A 22,650-nucleotide genomic window follows, 5' to 3' on the forward strand; every position below is an offset into this window, starting at 1 on the left:
CATGGTCCAACAGACAACTTGGTTAGGAAACGGAATATAATCACAAAATGGCTTGGGTTGAATTAAGAATTTTGGGTTGTTCCATCAAGTAAAGGAAACGGAATGAGGTACACGATCCAACATCAAGCAATCACATAACTAACAATTGGAATATAATCACAAAATGGCTCAACAAAACTTGATTAAAACAGAAAGAACGAAACATCTTCGTCACTCTAAGCAAGAGCACCCACATTGAAGGTATCCTGCAGACACTTGGATACGTCAACCATCCCAGAAAACAGAAGCCCAAACTGCTCCACTGGTTCTTTTAAGCCAGAATAAAATCAAGACTTTCCAGATTTTAGTGAATCAGTTCCACATGATCTCTGCGGTGACCTTTTTCAGAAATCAAACTACAAGAACAGAAACTGAAAGGTGCAAAGCAAGCATGCTTTTCCACTCTCTTTCGTACAGTTCAGAATAACTGCTAAATTGAGCAAGGGGAAAAACTGATGAACATGTAAAGAAAAGATGACAGCAAGCTGTGCTAAGTTTCAAGATTATGAACATATTTGTACTTCTAATTTTAGCTCTCTCTCAGATTGTACTTGACTCTACTACTACTCATTTTCAGTTATCCTTAAGTGGTTTAACATATAATTCATGTACTGATTTCCTCTCTAGTAAAGTATGGACTATGAACAATATTAGACCAAATACATAGACAACTCGTAAAGTTATCAATCAGACAGACACCTAATGCATGCCTAAAAAAAGCCTATTGAGCTATCAACAACAACAATCATTTAAAATTTAAAAACAAAAGAGAAGGAATAAGTACCGGGGGAGGCAAAAATAAATAAATAAATTCTATTAGAACCAGTAGAACAGAATGATCCGTACATGTATGGAAGAAAAATCTTTCAAAATTCAGGTCCTAAAGAAGTTTACACTCTTCTACTTGAGATTTGAATTTGTCTAAAAGGAAGAAATATCACATAATTAAAGTCTTTCCTAAGATTACTAAATCACTTTATTGACCACTAGGTTACTCCTTAGATGCGATGATGATCATTCGACATGTTAAGTACTATTTCTTTGTGGCAATTAACTGAAGTTGGACTGTCAGATTATATGGTAATAAGTTAAAGTATATAAGGCAAAAGTTGAAGGAGCTGAAGCCACACTTAAAATTGCTAAACAATAATAATTACAAGTCATAGAGAAGACCCAACTCATCAGACACTATTTAAACGTAGTACAGTCCAGCAGCCACAAGTGACCAAATTAAAGGAGCAGTTGAGTTAAAGTAATAGTCGAGATGCTAGAATAAACATCATTTGTAGGATATTAAAATTCAATAATCTATAGAGAAGAAACATAATAAGGAAATGCACTCATCTTCTCCAATATTGGTGGCAAGTTTACCCACCAACCAGCATCTATATGTAGGGGTGTGGGATGTAGCAATCTATTTGACGATTACCCGAAGTGTGCACAGTTGATCCAAACACCGCCATCATAAACAAAAAACTAACAACATAACAAGCACCTAAGAAGAAATACAGCTAATGAAAAAAAAATGAGCTAAACTTAACACCGCAACAATCATTGACCAAGTATTTAAGCGGGAAATTTCACTCGATTTTCATCCAAATTACATCAGTAAACAAAAATTTATAGATTAACTCACAGAGATTGAAATTTGTAGATTGGCAAGCAAATCTTCCGATATGTAGTCCTTAACTTCGGAAAAATCTGCTTGGAGAGAAGCATGAGGTCTGCTTGGAGAGTTTTGAGATGAGCTTGGAGATGAACTTTGGATGAGCTAGGAGCTACACCGATTGGAGCTTTGGAAAATCAGATCGCTTCCACCATTGCTTCTGCATGTGAGTTTTGGAGAGAAGCTTTAGTGGGTTTGTGTAAAGTGAGTTAGAGAGAAGGAAAATGAGTATAATGGGTCTTACAATCACTTTCCAATTCCTAAAGTTTTAATTGAGTTTTTAATTGTTCTATTATCCAAAAAAAAAAAAAAAATATATATATATATAAGTGTAAAAGAATCTAATCATCTAAAAGATATGTAACTTACTAATTATTTTTGGAATTAGTAATTTAGGAATGTCTAGGTAAATTATTTCTCATTCCTAAATTCTCAATTATTTCTTAAATTCCCAACTATTTCTCATTCCTAAATTTTGGTCTAATAATTCCTAAATTTCCAATTATTTCTCAAGGTAATAAAATGTCTAGGTAAATCCCCATAAATAATTTTTTAGACAGTCTAGAATTTTCCTACAGATTAAAAAGGATTTTTAAAAATAAAAATAAAAATTGGTCCATGTACCTAGGGATTTAGCTAGAGATATTGTTCCTGCAAATATATTTCCCTAGGTAATTTTGCAGGAACTAATTTAGTGGAAAATGGTATCAACTTTAGTTGTGAAATTTGTTGGGAATATAAGTTTCACAAGTAATATATTCTAATATTGAGGAATTTAAAATTTTCGCAAGAAAATTTGCAAGTATTACCTACGACAATTTTCCCTAGGTAATATCCTCATGTAATTCACACTTTTCTAGTAGTGTATTTTACTAGTTTGTATGTCCTTATATCGAGAGAATTGCATGATCAATAAAGATTCAAAAGAATCCAAATTATTAGAAAGAAGTAGGAAAGAGAGAGAATATACATAAAAGAGAAATTTCAAAAGGCAAAATGATGTATAGTTACTAACTAAAATAATGAGCTAGGAACAATCATAGCACAATCTTTGTGAAGGTAAGCAATATTTAAAAAGTGAAGGAAAAATCTTTGTAAAGGAAACTTATTTGAATAATTATCCAGAAAACATCTTTCGATATTAAAAAAATTAGATGCGGTCCTTTTTTTGAAAAATAATTTAGAAGTACCGCGTGACGTTCTATACAAGTTAAGAGGTGTCTATTAAAAAAACAAACAAAAAAAAAAAATCTACCAACCAGCCTATTTAAAAAATATTGATCCTTGTTGACTTGACATTTTTTTTTAAAAAGAATAATATTTATTTTATCAAACTAAAACTAATATCTACAGAAATTAAAAACTAATAATATATATATATATATATATATATATATATATATATATATTATATTATATTATATTATATTATAAGTGTTTCTAAGCATAGTGAAGATGCCACACAATTATATTAGTTAGTTGCAATTATGAATAGTAGAGTCACAAAGTTAGTTAGTTACAAGTTGGCTATGAATAGGTTAACATTAACTAAACTAGTTAGTTGAAAGATCTTGTGGATAAGTCACACTATATATTTGAGATGAGTAGACATTATATATGATTGATCTAGTAATGCATACTGAATAAAATTCTCTCTTCTTAGTTGCCATAGCTGATCTTAATTCATCAAGTGTTATAGATGAATGCTTCTTAAAATGTCTATTCATTGAATAAAGAGTGATTTTGTTCTTTTTTCAAACGGAAAATGTTTAAATATGTTGTCGAACTTTGAGAACAGACTCATCTATGTCATTCATTAAAAGTTTGACTCAATTATGCCATTTTCGTTTGAGAAAAAACTCATTCATTCCATTATTTATTAGCTGAAATGACATAGATAAGTCAAACACTTAACAAATGACATAAATGAGTTTTTTTTCAAAATTCGATGATATATATATATTTTAGCCTTTCCCCTTTTTCAAATAATGTAATTGTACTTTGAACAAAGTAAATTAAACAAACAACAATAGTAAAATATATATACTCTAGTTACTATAAGCCATGTTCTTACCCGTTAACTTTGGGTGTAACATGGTGTAGCAGCCAAAAATGAATGAAGTAACAAGATAAAAAATTGCTCGTAAATACGGAGCATATTATAGAGTAGTGTCTAGTAAAATTGTTTTAAATAATTAAGTTACATCAAAAGTATATATTAAATTGTAATGTATTGAACTTTTTTTGAAATTATCCTGATAATGTTGAAAATAATTAAAAAAAATAAAATGAGAATATATAATATTGAAGAATTCATGCATAATATTCTACTATACATGCTTGCTAACTGGAGTTCACTAGTTCTTATTGTAATGATGATATCACCAGTTGACTTTCAACGTAATGACCAAATCTACATTATTGGAAAATGACATTCATGCCATTATAATATAAAATACAAAATATTTAATCATGAAGTTTTCTAGCTTGACAAAACTTAGAAAATAATTCAAAATCGAATCGAAACTGATAGTTTAGATCGAAAAATAGTTATTAACTTATCGGTAATGGGTTATTGATTTAGTGATTTCCGTAACGGTTTTGATTTTTTTTCGTCGGGCTATCGATTCTAACAGTTTTAGGTTTTTCCTTAACGGGTTAACTGACAACCCGATAGTAAATAAAATAATTATATTTATACAACTATCTGGTATATAAAGTTCTCGACTTAGAGTGTAGTTTCATATGTTTATTTCAGGTTGTCTCAAATTCTCGATTATTCTACAATGTGACAGTGTTTTCTTTTGAGGAAAATACAATTGGTCAAGTTTTGTGTATGGTTCATTTAATTTGTCACCTAGTTTCTAAGTGATTTTCAATTATTATTTTTATCAAATCTTAAAGGTTAAATCGATAATGATCAATAAGTGATAAACCAATAATCGATAATCGATAATATGGTACGGATCCGTTTCACCCACTAGGCCAGTACAAGAATATGTAGCAATTAGAACAAGTCAAAAGAATAGCAAAGACAAAAGGCAGCGACAACGCGGATATGCAATTGGCAGCCAATAGTGACCAAAGAGATTTAAAATAACGTGTTTTTCTGCCTATAAATATTTGAGTGAAACATTATTCCCTCAACACATCACAAAGATAATAAACATCAATAATTCTTTCAACAAACTTTGCATTTTAATTTCAAAATGGCAAGTTCAAACAACTCTTTTGTTGCTATATTTTCTCTTCTTCTACTCTCTACCATGCAATGCCATGCACAACTTTCTTCCACATTTTACGACCGAACTTGCCCTAATGCTCTCACCACTATTCGTACAAGTATAAGACAAGCAATTTCAAGCGAACGTCGTATGGCTGCATCCCTCATTCGTCTTCATTTTCATGATTGTTTTGTTCAGGTTGGATATATACATTAATCTATATGTTTATCGAACTACTTTTGATTTATTGGTTTGATGACATGCATAATATTATACTAATACTAATTATATATAATTTGCGGCTTTAACTTTTATAGGGTTGTGATGCTTCTCTCTTGCTTGATGAAACTCCAACGATTGTCAGCGAGAAGACTGCGCTGCCAAATCTTGGATCAGTTAGAGGCTTTGGTATTATAGAAGATGCAAAAAGAGAGGTTGAGAAAACATGTCCTGGAGTTGTATCGTGTGCTGACATACTTGCAGTTGCTGCTAGAGATGCATCAAGTCTCGTAAGTACATTTCACTTTTTCACACTATGAAAAGAAGAAACTTTATTTATTCTAACCAATTAATGTTACGTTAATAACAATCAGGTTGGCGGTCCATCATGGACAGTGAAACTCGGAAGAAGAGACTCAACCACTGCAAGTCATACTCTTGCAGAAACTGATCTTCCCGGTCCTTTCGATCCTCTTAGTAGGCTTATTTCTGGCTTTGCCAACAAAGGCCTTAGCACAAGGGACATGGTTGCTTTATCAGGTATAACTCGATCTAATTATTGATATCAATTATATATAGATTTGTACATATTTATAACAAGTTCTAACTTTTTAAATTTTCCGATTAATTCTAGGATCACATTCAATTGGACAAGCACAATGCTTCCTTTTCCGTGATAGAATTTATAGCAATGGAACAGACATCGATGCTGGATTTGCTAGCACTAGAAGACGTCAGTGTCCTCAAGAAGATCAAAATGGAAACCTAGCTCCACTTGATTTGGTAACACCTAATCAATTGGATAACAACTACTTCAAGAATTTGAGGCAAAGAAAAGGTCTTCTTCAATCTGATCAAGTTCTTTTGAGCGGAGGGTCTACTGATGATATTGTTTTAGAATATAGCAATAGCCCTCGAGCATTTGCCTCTGATTTTGCTGCAGCCATGATTAAAATGGGAGATATTAGTCCTCTAACTGATCAAAATGGGATCATAAGAATTGTTTGTGGAGCTATAAATTGATTTTTCAAAAGCCTCTTACTTGTATAATTGCTAAGTTTATTTGTATTCATTTGATTTTTTTTCCCTATATATTTTTTGTATTGTTTCAGGAATATAATGAAATAAAATCTTCGTTATTCTTTAAGAAAGTAGTTAAGTTCTAGCTAATGTTTAGCAATGTAATTACTTGGCTCCATTTTTAATACATAATTAAGCTTAAATATTTTGAAACACATTAATCATAATTATGATTAATCTTGTATCTCAATTTAAGATAATATAAATACATTTTATACTATCAGCATATATATAACATTACTATAAATTTTTCGACTATTAATGTGCAATTGGAATTTTGTTGTAGTTTTTGACTACTGTAATCGATAAATTAAAATTTATTTCATTGTATTTTTTTAATTTTACCCTACCATAATGAAGTCAACAGAAAAATAACTACAGTAATTCATAACTTGTTAAGATACTTTAAAAATATCATTAAACTGTGACTATGATCGTTATCATTGTTAAAACAAATTAAAATGACTATCTCTTTCGTAATAGATTTTATTGAGCATGGAAAACGAAATGTTCTCCAAAAGTAATATTTTAATCCCATTGACTATTGATTTTGACATTTCATAATTTTATCCTACAAATTAGATATTATCAAATCATTGGTACGAAAGGGCAATGTCAAAGAATTGATGATGTATGACTATATAAATAATTATAATACTCACATTTGACAAATAATAATTATTTTGACATTAAACTATTAGATGCTATCCTTTTTGTTTAATTAATCATTCCAAAGTCCAACTTTTATAGCGTGGTGTTCTACACAAGTTGCCTGCATCCACTTTCTACGTACCCCACCAGCAGTCTAAAAGTATCAAACATTAGCGGCAGGAGTCTTAGTTTTCGTTAAGGAAATTGTATATAAAAAGAAGTTAATATACAAAGAAATCAAGGAAATTCAACACCTACAATGTCAAAAATAAATTTGACCGAGTAGTAATTGGATATTGCCTGCTGCTGACTTTGATTTTCGGTTTACCGAATAAAAAATTATTCAGAAAATAAATATATAACTTCTCACTTCTCTAATAAATTTGTGTGATATAGTGAAACAAGCAAATTAGCTGTAAATGTTTTGATATAGTGAAACAAGAAAGATGATATTTAGTTAGGTAGATTGTAGTGTATGATAAATTACTAATATTTAATATTTAATATTTATGAAGGGTAAAGTAGTAAAATACTATTGTTTTAATGGGTTATCGATTTACGCAATAACTCAATACTAAAAACCAAAATCGAACGATAACCCATAATTTATTTATTTTTTTGTAAAACCATTAAAACCCCATAAATCTAATAAGATTTTTTTCAATTTAATTTATTAATCGATTTGATTTTCACAGCCCTACTCCTATTAGCCAAAACTGTGGCAAGAGTTGTCGTTGACAATAATGTGAACTCTTTTTAATAAAGTATTAGATGCTGCTTTAATTTATAAAATTTCGATTTTAATTCTGTTATATAATTGGATATAGCCTGCTGACTTTGACTTTCAACTAATATAATGCCTAAATATATTTTGTTGAAAATGACATTTATGCATGCCATTATTTATTATTATTATTATTATTATTATAGTATTTAATTCATGAAGCTTCCTAGTACGTATGATAGAAATGTAGGAATAAAGTGAATTGTGAAAAGAAAAAGTCTTCTACAAAAGGAGACCATTTATTTATTAAATTAATTAGAGAATTATAGAAATATCTCTAGCTAGATATTAATCTGATAAAAAATAATATCCGAAATTATAATGTAAATCCACATTGGAATAAAGATAAATTAAAATGACTTTATATCTTTCTCAGTTTATTAAATTTTACCCAGCTAAAAATAGATCTTCTCCTAAAATACATTTTTTAATAATGTCATTGACTTTTGACATTTCAATTCCTAACAATTGTTACTTTGACTTTTTTTTTATTAAATAAAAATCCTTAATAGAAATAAATATAAGCAAAGAGGCTGGACCTTACTTTGTTAATTCATAATAATTGTTCCTTTGACTTTCTTATGTCAGCCAGAACACGATTATAAATTAATCATTGAAATCATAAGTTTTTCCCAAAATAGAAAGGGATTTGTCAAAGACAAGATGATGTATATATGACTATAAGGATTAATGAGCAAGGAGCAATCATAGAAACCTAACAACAATCTTAATTTGTCGACACAATTATGTTATTATCTATAGGGAAAAGGATCTGATATACCCCTCAACTTTGTCATTTGGAGCTGATATGCCCCTCGTTATGAAAGTGGCTCATATATATCCTTACCGTTATACAAACGGCTCACATATACCCCTACTGTTACAAAATGAGCTCACATATACCCTTCATTTAATGGGAGTGAAAAAATTAGTTTTAAATTTATATATTTAACCTTTAATTTTTTTTAAAAACATTTAGGGGTATATATGATCATTCTAGCAAAGTTCAAGGTATATTTTAATCTTTTCCATACAAAAATTATTTTTTGACTTCTTTGATTATCATTATTTGAGTTTCTTATTCTTATTTTATTTTTTTCTTTAATTTCCTTAATGTAAGAAAAAAATTTAAATAATTTTTTTGTGGCTATATTATAATTTAAAACTATTTTTTCGGCTATATTGTAATTTAGTTTTTGTATTTGGAAAAAAAATTGGTTCATCTATAATAAATTTTACAAGAATATTAGTGAAACATAAATAAATTTGACCATCAAAATAATAAATCTAAATTAGTCATTGAACCAAAAAAAAAAAAATCAAAAAAATATATGTTTGAGTAGGATTAAGTATTCCCATATGGGATTATACTTTATTTAAAAAAATTATTAAAAAATTAAACTAAAATTAATTTTTTCACTTCCGTTAGAGAAAAGGGTATATGTGAGCCATTTGTATAATAGTAGGGGTATATATGAGCCATTTTTATAGCAAGGGGTATATCAGCTCTAAATGACAAAGTTAAAAGGTATATTAGACCCTTTCCCCTTATGTATATACAATAGACTGAGTTACAATTTGAAGTGAAAGTTCAGAATTTTAATTTGTTTAAGTTATTGATTTTGATCGAAATATCACTAGTTCTGTTATTGATCACTTGCTACAATTAATATTTCATTATAACAATTAAATTATTTTTTGTTAGAGAAATGAATATACATAATCGTTTATCAAAATAGCAATTAATGAATATATATTTTTTATATATTAATGGATGATATATATTAAATATGTATATAATTTCGATACAAAATAATGTATATATGACTAGTAAATTTAATTATCTAAGTTGATTGGTTATATATGTAACTTACTCTTTTATTTTATTTTTAGGATTAACTTTTCATGCTATATTTATTTGTCTATGCTAGTGTTTGCCTATAACAATAACAGCAAGCAATATATAACAATACACACTTTGTACAAGCAATATATAACAATACACACTTTGTAAATGCCTTACTCAAATATTAATTAGTTTTTTATTATTCCACTTCCGTTTATAGTCATATGTTTTTATAATTAAATTAAGGAAAAAATGATAAATATATCCTGAACTATCGTAAATGATATGCAGATACCTTCCGTCATACTTTTGGGACATTGGTGCCCCTGTCGTCCAAAAAAACTAGAGCATATATACCCTTTATACTAACGGACATACACATGTCATAATCTTATCCACCGATCCAACACTTATTAAATATCAGATCGACGGATAAGATTGTGTCACGTGTCCCTATTTAATCTTTCGTTAGAGTGAAGGGCATATATGCTCTAGTTTTTGGACGGTAGGGGCACTTATGTCCCAAACGTATGACGGAGGGTATCTACATACCATTTACGATTGTCCGGGGGTAAATTTATCCTTTTACCCTTAAATTAATGTCAACCATTTCAAAGTTGAACCTTTATAGCGTGGCATTTTGTCAAAGGTGCTTATTTGAAAAGAAAAAAAAAACTTGTTTTGACCTAGCAACATATCTTCCAAATATTATAATTCAGTTTCAATTCAAATACTCACTCCATTCACTTTTACTTGTCACAGTTTGATTTGACACACCCATTAAAAAAATAGTTAATGATATAGGTTATCCTCTATTAAATGATGTCTTAGAAAGTGATTTGGAAAATAAGTATTTAATACAAGATAGAAAAAAATTATTATCTTTTCTTGATAGATCAGAAGTGACAAGTAAAAATGAAAGTCTATTTAGGAATAAGTGACAAGTAAAGTGAACGGAGGGAGTATAATTTTTTTTTAAAAAACTTTGTTAAATGAAAAATTCAAATAAAAAAGGATAGAATTAGTCAAGGAGTTAAGTTGTCGGGCTGTACGGATCCGTTATTCATTTTATTTGAAATATACTAGTATAATTTATTCTCTTACAATTATATAAAAAATTATAAATTTATTTATGTAAGTAATTATATATACGTTAGTTACACTAATAGTTTAAAAAAGGGATAATTATACATAATGGCAAATTATTAATGTAAAATAAATAAAGTAGCTACCGTTTCATTTATTTCCTTTAAGGAGCAAAGTCTCGGTCAGTTTGCTATTAATGGGCCCACCGATTTGTATAAGTAAAAAAAAAACTGACGTTATTCCTTTTATACAATATCTTCTTCTTGTTTATATCTCTTATTTCCTTCAATTTCTCCCAAATTTTCTCCCCAAAATCAGTTTGAAATTTCAAATCTCCACCAGCACGTTCTCAATCGCGGTTTCAAAATCCCTTCAAAAATTTCAGGTACCGCCAAAACTTATCTCAATCGATTAATTTAAATTTTTGTCTATTTTTTTCAAGCTATTTTTCACATCAGTTCATAATCCATACAGAGTTTTCCTTCAAACAATGGATGCCCAGTCTCCATCTAAAAGATTCACAAGAGGTATACCCTTGCATGTCGAAAATAGTGTTTTGAACTTTCAATTTTTTTATTGTAATATACTCATTTGATTGATTAAGTCTTTTACTTCCTTGTTTTTGTTAATTTCATTATATATGCAGTTTAACACTTTAATAATTATACAAACTAAATTATACAATGTATATTTATACATTAACTGTATAAATCTATGTGTATTTTTTATGTTGTGTATATGTATACACTTATTGATGTGTCAAGTAAAAAAAGGAAAGATAAAACTTACGTTTATACAGATCACAATAATAAACTGAAGTTGTTGTTTGTGGGTCATTGGACTGTATAATCATGTGGGTCATTGGACTGTATAATCATTATTTTTATATTTTTTGTGTTGATTCATGTCTTCTACTGTTTGCTTATACAATTTGTGGTTGTATAAATGTATAATATTAGTATACACACATTTATGAGGCTTATACAATTGTGGTTGTATTTTTTATGTTGTGTATATGTATACACATATTGTGAGGCTTATACAATTATCAATAAAATATAAATATACACACGACTTAAATAACAATGGTTTTTATACATTAACTATATAAATATATGAGTATGTTTTATATTGAGTATATAAATATACATTTGTTAGGATTATACAATTGTTCATAAAGTTTAATTATACAAATCAACTTATACAATGTATGTTTATACACTAACAGTATAAATCTAGGAGTACATTTATGTTGAATATATACATATACATTATTAAGCTTATAGGATGTTCATAAAGTATAAGTATACAAATCACCTAACTAACAACGACATATATTTACAGATTAACTGTATAAATGCCGAAAGTTTATACAATCTTTAATTCCCTTAATTCATTATGAATATACATTTTCTGTTCAAAAAGGGAAAATCAATATAACTAATACAAATAGAATACAATGTTCAATAGCCAGCTTATACAAATATAATAAAATGTTCAATTTAACTTATACATATAGAATTTCTGTATATGATATACAATATTTACGCCAACGATAATTCATATTATATACAAGAGCATGAATACAAAATGAAGATAAAAAAGGATCACAATTAATAGGACATAACAATTTTATTCCATCATCAACATTCCAACTCATACAGTTTAAACACAGAACCAGTTTATAATAACATTCAAGTATCTATAAAATTGAATTTACACTCAAATATAATCAAAAGAGCTTATTAAACTTCTTGAGGTCTGTTTCTACATGAACGCCTATTGTTACCTGCAACTTCACATGTGCTACACGTATGTTTCCCTTTGAGACCAAGCAAATCACGTTTTGTTTTTGAACGGGGTTTATATTTTGGACTTCCTGGAGGTCTTTTGAATTTTGGAGGCCGGACTTCATCATACATTATGTGTTCAGGTATCACCCATTCTGCTACATCAGACAATGAATAAATTGGTATCTCATAAATATTCAAAACCGTCTTTGATTTATACAAATTCGAGCAATATCCATCAGCCACTAGACTTTTCCTCTTTAGTACAGCCCAAGCATGTTCACATGGTATTTCTTCATATTGAAACTTTCCACAACTGCATGTTTTATTCTTTAAACATACCACAAAACTCCTACCATCATCAGTCACATTGTATATATATTCAGTTGACGGCACAACTTGTTTCATACAAATAGATTTATTTATATGTATAAGTCTATGCAATTGTATATATATTCTATCTGTGTGCATAATTGATTAATTAACACTACATATACATAAAACATACCCCCATTTGTGTGCTCATTGCTTCATTTTCGATCAAATCTTCTGAAATTTTCCAATCAACGGAGTAAATGTGCAGCCTATCTCGTGTTTGTTGTCATGATTCCATCTCCCAAATATCAGTTTAACCTCTTCTAGAAAATTAAAAATTGATAATTCACGTGCAGACACTAATGCAGCATTTATACTCTCTGCAATGTTAGACGTCATAGCCTATCCCCGATGAGTTTCTGCATGACACCTTGACCACTTATCATATCCAGCTAGCTCCAAATACTCTTTGACACCTACACCAACCTTTTCTACAATATCCATCAACCTATCAAACTCAACTTTACTGCAAGTCTTTGCCATAGTATAAAACACAGGACTTAGCTCCTTTGATGCCTTCCTAAATTTCTTCTCTACATTACACCACAAGTGCCACATACAAGCATAATGTGGCACATTTTTATACACTTTTGTGACTGCCTTTATGCCTTTATGATGCTCTCATTTTTATCGGAGACTACACACATATTACTCCTTTCCCCATAAGCCTTCCTTAGTTGTACAAAAAACCAAGACCAAGCTGCGTCATTTTCCGAATCAATGATACCATAGGCCAGTGGAAAAATATGTCCTACATTTTTGTGTACATACAAATTAACATAAAATAAAAAATATACATTCACAAACACAATGAAACATACCTGCTCATTCCATTGTACTTGCAGCCACAAATGTTCCATTATACGGTCCTCTTAGGTGACTTCCATCAACAACTATGACAGGCCTGCAATGATCGAAGCCTTGTATACAATTATTCAACGCAACAAAAAGATACAAGAACTCATTTTTGTCTGTTTTCTTTAGACGTATATGCGAGCCTAGATATGTAATATCCATCATATACAAGTATGCTGAAAGTTTGTTGTAAGATGCAGTTGTGGTGCCCCTCAATGAAATCAGAGCCTTTTCTTTAGCCCTCCAAGCCAACGAGTAATTTACATCAACTCCCAAATATATCTTTACATCACTCCGAATATCAGAAGGTGTATATTTTCTCTTGTGATCAACAAGCTTAGGCTTAACGATCCCACCAATCAGCATGTTTGTCGCATGTTTTTGTGAATACACTTTATCCTTCAAAGGACAAATATGATCTGTATTAAATGCTCGGATCCTAAACATTCCAGACTTGTTGATATTTGATGTTTTCATCAACCACTCTCATTCATTAGAAATACATTCCAGCGTATAACTACATCAACAAATACAACACAACATATCAATATACAAATAACTAAAACAACATATACAGTAATGTATTTGTTTGTATAAACTAGTTACCTGATTGCATTTGACCTCACAGTTCTATATTGAAATCTATTTTCAATTGCATAATTTTCCATCATAGATTTCAAAGTGGCTTTGTTCTTATACACTTGGTCAATCTCCACGTACTTATTACAAGGATCTGAAATGAATCCATCGCAACTCCCTGACCCCAAGACACAAAGTGGCTCTACCGATTCACCAATTGATAGCTGCCTAGTCTCAAAATTAGCAAATTGATGTAACCATATCATTCTCCTGATTTAAACTTTCACGCAATTCAGTGATATTGCTATTATTATCCATTTTGCTTATACAAATTGGATACTTGTTGAAGTCATCTGCAGCCTTTTTAATCATGATATACACTCTAACACCCATGTCGTTGTGAATCAACATTGGTGTTTTGCTTTCTTTAACCTTATACTCAATTTTCAGCTTAATCACATTTGTATCAACACTGAGTTGCATTGCAATAACATTATACAACTCCTTATACGATGAACTTTCTTTAAAAATCATCCCCTCAATTGTATAATTAATGTAACAATTGTCATTGTCCCATCTACCGGAATGCATAACCAAAGTAGCTAATGAAGCCATTTTCAAAATTTCTGTATTAAAAAAAAGTTATATATACATATACATTTATACGATTAAGAATTTCAACAACAAACAGAACATATATTTATACAAATTCTAGCAACTTCAGCTATTCACATATATACATATTCCAATTATATACTCATATAAACGTTTATATACACATTCTGCATATACATTTATATATAAACAATTATATACACAAATTAAAACTTTATACACAATTATACAATTTCATACAAGTGCAGTGTTATTGTTACTTTCACAGAGTACAAATTTTTGCATTTGTATAACAATCATATATCCAAAATCATGATGAAGATGCACTGTATAAAACATACACATAATAGTTTCATATATGAATTATACATATCTTACTGAATCATATCTAAAAACCTATACGTATAAACTCTAAGCAACTATACAAATCTGAACACAAATATTACTGTGAAATGAGCGAATCTTCGATCACAAATTCAAAATAATTAACAATTTCATCCAGAAAATTTCCAGATCACAATTTTTTCTAGATTACAAATTAACAATACAATCATAAGTGTAAACTCTATTTCGAACAAAATATACACCTCTCAATATACATTCAACTTAAATTGATGATAGTTAAAAAGGAAATCTGATTTTAAATACATGTTGAACACCATCTTCGACCAAAAAAAGCAAAATTAGAGTATGTTTTCGTCATGAAATTACCTCTTATTGCTATCTCTACAGTCCAATGATCTCGATTGTTTGTGTAGTACCGTCAATAGCTTGATCCATTTTCTGAATTGAGTTACAATGGAGTTCTTACTTTTGAAGACGACGAAGAAGGAAGGGAATTCGAATGGAATAGAACGTGCGTGACTTCAGTGATTTTTTTCCTTTTTTTTCTAACAGAAATTAACGCCTTTCTTTTTTTTTAAAACAATCAAAATGTATTAAAAAAAACTGACTAGCGAATATACAAAAAGACACATCCATAGCAAACTATAACTTTGCTACGGACTGCAATTTTACATAATTTGCTATAACATACAATTAGCAATTTTTTATTTGCTATACGTAAAATTTTCTCTTTAAAAAATTACACCACGAAAAAAAGGTTTAAAATCAAGGGCTAAAATCGATGGACAAGGTTATAAGTTTAATTTTTACGAAAAATGCATTGTCGGTTTTACCTTCATCGTTTTCGTGAAACTAATAGACAGGATTGGTTAAAATTGAGGGACAACCGATCGTGTCCGTCAGAAGGTATATATGATTTTCATAAATATTCATAAAAATATAGTTAGTTGGAATTGTACCCAAGTATCACTACACCAAAATAAACTTTTAGTGACAATTAATTTTTCTTTTAGTGGCAATATTTATTGCCACAAAAACATTTACCTGCATTTAATCGAGCAACTTTCACATATAGCAAATATAAAAATCATATTTGCATGTTATAGTTATAACTATAGTTTGCATAATTGCGTTCCATAACAAATTTTATGTTTGCTATGGAGCTTTTGATTTGTATAATTCGCTAAATACATCCAATTTTCTACAAATTGTTCAGTTTTGTATAAATTCATTTATACATTGTAATTTGTATAATAAGATCTGTATTTGTATAATTATTAGTGTATAGGAAGAAAATATATGTATTTGTATTTGTATATACACTTTTCTCTCGCTTTATACAAACACAAACACATTTTCTACATTTTATATCCAAATGTATAAAATGACTAATTGTATACCGAATCAGATTGCAAAAAAATGGGATGTTTGCTGCGAATTACAAATAAAATAAACTAGGACAATAACATTTAATTTGAATTAATAGTTTGCTATTTCATAAAATTTTCCCTTAATTTATTGCTATTGCATTCAATGTCGCTAAAGGCTTTAGTGATATTTATTTAGAGTGCCAGTAAACACCAATATTTAGTGTCAATTACTATTGCCAGTAAAATCACCTTAACATAACTTTAGACAATTTTACTGCTCAATTACACATGCTCTTTGACGAAATATTTTAATCATTATTATTTATACTCTTCAACTATAATTTTGCACTTCAAAAATTGACCTCGTCCATCGATTTTTATGAAAAAAATATAAAATAATTAAAAAAAGGAATAACTGCGTTGATTTTCTGTTTTTTTAAAAAACAACGAACATCCAATATCAACCCAAAAACCAACGGACAAAGTTGATTTTCCCTCGATTTTTTGGACTGGCCTATCTGTCGGTTGTTTTCAGCTAATTATTATTATTATTATTATTTTTTTTTATTTTTTTTATTTTTTTTTACCAAGAATAAGTTAAAGATTGAATCGTCACTTAGTTCTCTTTTCTCGGTAAATTCGTCACTTAGTCAGAACAAAAAACCTAAAAATAGTGTGAAGTCACATTTTCAACTATAATTATTATATATGATATGAAGTAAGTTGATTTTTATCCTTTTGAAGATAATGTACTTGTTATGTTTTAATTTATTTGTCTTATTTTTTCTCTATATTTGGTATTTTAAGAAGAGTGTCTTTCCTTTTTTTGTCAACTCTTTAATTTCAATTTTTCACATGACATATTTAAAAGCATAAAATTAAATAACATTTTAATACCATTATAAAATTCAAAAGTTCTTTTAATTTTTTCTTAAATTATGTATCATGTTAAAGTAGACAAATAAAATAAATTGAACAAGACGGAATAATATATATGTGTAACTCATGAGAAGAGCCTTTCAAATATAGGTAGACAAAGAAAAGGTCAAATACAAAAGCTAGCAATAACGCGGAATATTAATTTTGCAATTGGCAGCCAATAGTGACCAAAAAAAGACTTTCATTTGCCTATAAATATTTCAGTAGCACATTTCTTCTTATATCACCTTAACATCTATTCTTACTTCTTGGCATCATATATTATACACACTTTCCAAATGATGACTACTTCAAACAACTCTTTTGTTGCTATATTTTCTCTTCTGTTACTCTCTAGCATGCAATGTCATGCACAACTTTCTTCTACATTCTATGACCGCACTTGCCCAACTGCTCTCACCACTATTCGTACAAGCATAAGACAAGCAATTTCAAGTGAACGTCGCATGGCTGCATCCCTCATTCGTCTTCATTTTCATGATTGCTTTGTTCAGGTCAGTTATATTAGATGCTTTATGTTTCTCTAAGTACTCAAGTTCAAATTATTGGCTTGACGACGTATAATATATACTGATTGTAATTTGTGGATTTAACTTTAATTATGTATAGGGTTGTGATGCTTCTATCTTACTTGATGAGACTCCAACAATTGTAAGTGAGAAGACTGCATTGCCAAATCTTGGATCAGCTAGAGGATACGGTATTATAGAAGATGCAAAAAGGGAACTTGAGAAAACATGTCCAGGAATTGTGTCTTGTGCAGACATACTTGCAGTTGCTGCTAGGGATGCATCCACTCTCGTAAGTGCTCCTAGTTTTAAAAAATGCTATAAAAAGGTATGGTCGATACTAATCAATATTATGTTTATTAACAATCAGGTTGGAGGTCCATCATGGACGGTGAAACTCGGAAGACGAGATTCAACCACTGCAAGTCATACTCTTGCTGAAACTGATCTCCCAGGTCCTTTTGATCCTCTTGATAGGATTATTTCTGGCTTTGCCAACAAAGGCCTTAGCACAAAGGATATGGTTGCTTTATCAGGTAAAACCCTCATTAGAAAATTATTAAAAAAAGAATTTTATCAATCATATACTTGTATAGATAAGAAGATCTAACGATTTAAATCATCTTATTCTAGGTGCACATTCAATTGGTCAAGCACAATGTTTCCTTTTCCGCGATAGAATTTACAGTAATGGAACAGACATCGATGCTGGATTTGCTAGCACTAGAAGACGTCAATGTCCTCAAGAAGATCAAAATGGAAACCTAGCTCCACTAGATTTGGTTACACCCAATCAATTGGATAACAATTACTACAAGAACTTGATTCAAAGAAAAGGTCTTCTTCAATCAGATCAAGTCCTTCTTAGTGGCGGATCAACAGATAGCATTGTTACTGAATATAGCAACAACCCTCGCACATTTGCCTCTGATTTTGCTGCAGCCATGATTAAAATGGGAGATATTAGTCCTCTAACCGGTCAAAATGGGATCATAAGAACTGTTTGTGGAGCTATAAATTGATTTTTCACTTAGAAGTATATATATATTAATTATTTGGATTTATTTTCTCTATGTAATGAGTTGAAATAATGAAATAAACTCTGTGTGATTCTCTAATGAAGTTAAAATTTCTACCTAATGTTTCACAAATATATTACACAAGGCAAAGAGGTGAAAAAAATCTAACCACAAAAAACAAAAAAATTATAATAATGGGTCCATCGACTTGAATAAAAAAAAAAGTAACTTTAGATACATATTTGTCTGAGCTCATGAAAAATAGAATTAAAGTTGATTAAGAAATAAAATATGGAGAATTCTTGATTAATAAAATAAATTGGAATACATATTTCTCGATATCATGATATGGTTGGGAAATAAATTAAAGGAAGAAGAACACTTCGTTATAATTTTATTTGTATAGATAGAAATGGGAAAGTGTTGAGATTTATTCACGTGAATTCAAGATATGTGAACTTTATTGAATCAAGATACCGCTTAACAAAATGATATACATATAGTCAATTTGTTAACACATATACAAACCCATGAGATGTACTAGTCAACCACATGTAAGGGACCGGATAGATAATACACTAAAATGCAGTAGAAGATAATAAACTACTCCATAAAGTAAAAAAAAAATACAGCAAGGAGTTTTACATGGAAACATCCTTGTTCAAGGGAGGAAAATCACGATCATTCACACAAGATTTTCATCAGTTTTCACTATTTTCAAGCAACAAGTGAATACAGACTCCAAATATACATAAATAGATTAAACTCTTAATCTCACCACATGTAATAGCCCTATTACAAAGAGAGCCAAAACAATACCTCTATTTCCCACTATATTAACTAACTCCAATTAATATAGACTTCAATCACACACCACACAGTTAACTCTAACTATGCTTATTATTTTTTCTCACAACAAAGACTTGATGTGTTCCTTTATAGATTAGAAACAGATCTTACAAGTTCACCACAACCCAAGTGTTCACTAACAACACTTAGAAGACACACTCGATAACTCTATCAGGTCTCTTAAGGTTGTTGAAGGCTTGAATTCTTCAAAGACAAAAAACACCTTTTAATATTTTTTCTTTTAATGTCTTGACTGAGTTGTTTCATGTCAAATGAAGATATATTATCCTCTGAACAAAATAACCTAGCTAGTGTTCTCTGATTGGTTGAGTACACTGTTCTCGTTTCTTGTGCTCACTAACCACGTCAGAGAGGACCACCCTTTATAGTTTTTCACTATTTGACTTAAGATACCTGATCACCTATGGGATCAGGTTGCAGATTTGTGAGTATCATCAAAACTTCGAATTCTAACATTTTTCCCTTTTTTGATGATAACAAACAAACACTTTATTATTTCCTTTCCATCAATATTTTCCAGCATACATAGTCCCCTGTCACCTGTTAATTAGATTCCCCCTGTCACAAATACCCCCTGTCATCAACACCATTCTTCCCCCTTTTGACATCATAAAAAAGTTAAAGTAGTAAACATAAGGAAGATGTCAAGCAAAAACACAATGAATCCATAGACAAAGGGCAACACAAAACATGAGTAACTAAGCACATAGAGAAGAATAAACACAGCAAAAAAAACAAGGGAAGGTATCATCAATAGAAGGAAAACATCCACCATACTAACTGTAAGTGAAAAGCGGAAAATAACAAAGTCACAGAGCCACTGTCAGATACAAAAACAAAGGATCGGGAAGGACTTTAAGACGGAGGGGGTTGGGGGACAAGAGATTTTAGGATCAGGTTCATGCGGGTGTTCTCATCCTCATGGACGTGGATAAGATTTTGGGTTAGAGACTTGACCTCACCATCCAATTTGGCATTTGATTCAACCAACTTAACATTGCGAGCCTTTAGTGCTTCAACATTCTCTTGCCCACATGTACTTGGACCTGGTCCCTAAGATTGTTCCTTCTGAAGCAGTACTTCAAGCCTCGTAATCTCCAATTCTTTTATGGTCAACAAGGCTTCTCATGCATGGTTTATCCAGAACATCCGGATCAAACACCGTGCCATTTAAAACATTTTGGTTTCGAGAGTAGTTACTCGCTCCTCCCTAGTTAAAACTTTACGACCCTTTCCCTTTTTTAGTAGGCAAACCAAGTCCCTTCACATACTTAGACCTAGGTTCCACTACTTTTTCCACAAGTTCTACTACCTCTTCCGTAGACTTCTTTTTATCCTTCTTCTTTCTCTTCATCACACCCCTTGACTTTGATTCTGGTGTCTTAATCTTTTTTCCATATACAACCTTTTTGATCTTGTTCACTACTCGTACTATATCCTCAGATTCAGTAGCGATATTATTCGGCTCCTGTTACACATCGACTAGGTCTGTAGGCAGAACTAGTTTGTCTTCAAAGATGCGGTGGTTTTCCTCTTGCGTCTGTGCTAAGTTGTTTGTGCCTTGTTGGCAGCCATGACGCCATTTAACAACTTCTTTTGAGCTCCGCAAGTGGGATAACTTTTGACAATATTTGAGGGAGCAAATTTGATCATTTTCCCTCTTCCTTCGCCGGGCCTTGAAATTACCCATATTATGTTGTGCCTTCCTCTTCTCTTTAGCTAAATCACCATGAGTTTATACCTGCAGAAGGTACTGAGTTGAATTCATATGTGAATGCTAGACAAAAAGCAAACGTAAGGTATAAAGAATGCATTACCAAAAGAAATTAATAAGATAATGAAATTATTTTAGTAATTACAGCCTATGCTAGAATTTAAAATAAGGCATCGAGGCAAAAACAAAAATGACAAAACAGATATTTAAGACTTTTCCTGGGACTAGAACTTTTTCTTTATTGACCTAACTAAATAGGATCAACATTAATTAATTTCATAACTCAAACATAGAACTTTAAAATATTCATATGATTTTTCAATTTATCTACTCAATGATGTGGGATACACGCGCAAATCACGTGCCCAGAAATTAGTATTATTAAAAGTGGCAAGTTTTGAAGAACACAGTTGAATTACTATTTTACCTTTATTCTAAAACTATTTTTATAATATTTTTCTTGCTCTGTCCAACAATACTTGTCTACTATTAATATTTTACACTTCTTAAGAATCTATAAATAGAAGGGTAATTTTACTATATTACCCTTTGAATATAATAAATACAATGTCTTGAAATATGTAATAGAGAATTACTATATTAATGATAAGGAAAAATTATGATCTAAGTGTAAAATTATCCATTGATTTCATAAAATTGACAACTATTGTTGAACATCCCAAAATAATATAGTGGACAACTATTATTGCTGAAGAAGAATGATTTCCTCTTTTTGTTAAAAGAAAAAATCCCATAAAAGTGGGCAGTAGAATAGGTTTTAAAACATAGAAAAAGTTTAAAATAAAAAAGAAAGAAACAGTTAGTCACCCTAAACTAATTAAGAATAGGAAAAGTCAAAACAAGTACAAAATTCGGAGTAAAATAAGCCCTATATTAAAAAAAAGGAAAAGTAAAAAAAAAGGTGCAAAATTCGCTGGAAAAAGTAAAAAAAAAAGAAGAAAGAATGGGGCTGACGGGATTCGAACCCTCGCCCTCATGCTTCGCGCGCGTTATTTTTGAAGTGTTAACCAGCGCACCCACGACTACTAGTGTTCTATGGGTGCTTATTTTTCTT

At 30.2% G+C, this 22,650-nt stretch overlaps 3 protein-coding genes and 1 pseudogene across 3 annotated transcripts; 2 read left to right on the top strand and 2 right to left on the bottom strand.

Moving 5' to 3' along the window:
• The first annotated feature begins 4,914 nt into the window (after positions 1-4,914).
• On the top strand, positions 4,915-6,178 carry LOC125809174 (lignin-forming anionic peroxidase). Its single transcript, XM_049488831.1, has 4 exons — positions 4,915-5,127; positions 5,247-5,438; positions 5,523-5,688; positions 5,783-6,178. Exons 1-4 carry the CDS (start codon positions 4,915-4,917, stop codon positions 6,169-6,171), a joined length of 960 nt encoding a protein of 319 aa, XP_049344788.1. The 3' UTR covers positions 6,172-6,178.
• A 6,162-nt stretch (positions 6,179-12,340) lies between these two features.
• Positions 12,341-13,099, bottom strand: LOC125809193 (uncharacterized; annotated as a pseudogene).
• A 486-nt stretch (positions 13,100-13,585) lies between these two features.
• Positions 13,586-14,092, bottom strand: LOC125809199 (uncharacterized). The gene has a single exon (XM_049488858.1). The coding sequence runs from the start codon at positions 14,090-14,092 to the stop codon at positions 13,586-13,588; it is 507 nt and encodes a 168-aa protein (XP_049344815.1).
• A 3,605-nt stretch (positions 14,093-17,697) lies between these two features.
• On the top strand, positions 17,698-19,090 carry LOC125809173 (lignin-forming anionic peroxidase-like). The gene is made up of 4 exons (XM_049488830.1): positions 17,698-17,957; positions 18,073-18,264; positions 18,343-18,508; positions 18,606-19,090. Exons 1-4 carry the CDS (start codon positions 17,742-17,744, stop codon positions 18,992-18,994), a joined length of 963 nt encoding a protein of 320 aa, XP_049344787.1. The 5' UTR covers positions 17,698-17,741; the 3' UTR covers positions 18,995-19,090.
• The last annotated feature ends 3,560 nt before the right edge of the window (positions 19,091-22,650 follow it).

This window comes from Solanum verrucosum, unplaced genomic scaffold (assembly GCF_900185275.1).
Source record: "Solanum verrucosum unplaced genomic scaffold, falcon-dt-bn FXZP01000062.1, whole genome shotgun sequence".
Taxonomy (NCBI): domain Eukaryota; kingdom Viridiplantae; phylum Streptophyta; class Magnoliopsida; order Solanales; family Solanaceae; genus Solanum; species Solanum verrucosum.

What these genes read in the sequence shown, in the direction of transcription:
- LOC125809174 (XM_049488831.1), top strand. Translation starts at nt 4,915, where the DNA reads ATGGCAAGTTCAAACAACTCTTTTGTTGCTATATTTTCTCTTCTTCTA. An exon ending in CTAGAGATGCATCAAGTCTC is followed by an intron (nt 5,439 to 5,522) that starts GTAAGTACATTT and finishes AATAACAATCAG; the next exon opens with GTTGGCGGTCCATCATGGAC. An exon ending in GGACATGGTTGCTTTATCAG is followed by an intron (nt 5,689 to 5,782) that starts GTATAACTCGAT and finishes GATTAATTCTAG; the next exon opens with GATCACATTCAATTGGACAA.
- LOC125809199 (XM_049488858.1), bottom strand. Translation starts at nt 14,092, where the DNA reads ATGAAAACATCAAATATCAACAAGTCTGGAATGTTTAGGATCCGAGCA.
- LOC125809173 (XM_049488830.1), top strand. Translation starts at nt 17,742, where the DNA reads ATGATGACTACTTCAAACAACTCTTTTGTTGCTATATTTTCTCTTCTG. An exon ending in CTAGGGATGCATCCACTCTC is followed by an intron (nt 18,265 to 18,342) that starts GTAAGTGCTCCT and finishes ATTAACAATCAG; the next exon opens with GTTGGAGGTCCATCATGGAC. An exon ending in GGATATGGTTGCTTTATCAG is followed by an intron (nt 18,509 to 18,605) that starts GTAAAACCCTCA and finishes ATCTTATTCTAG; the next exon opens with GTGCACATTCAATTGGTCAA.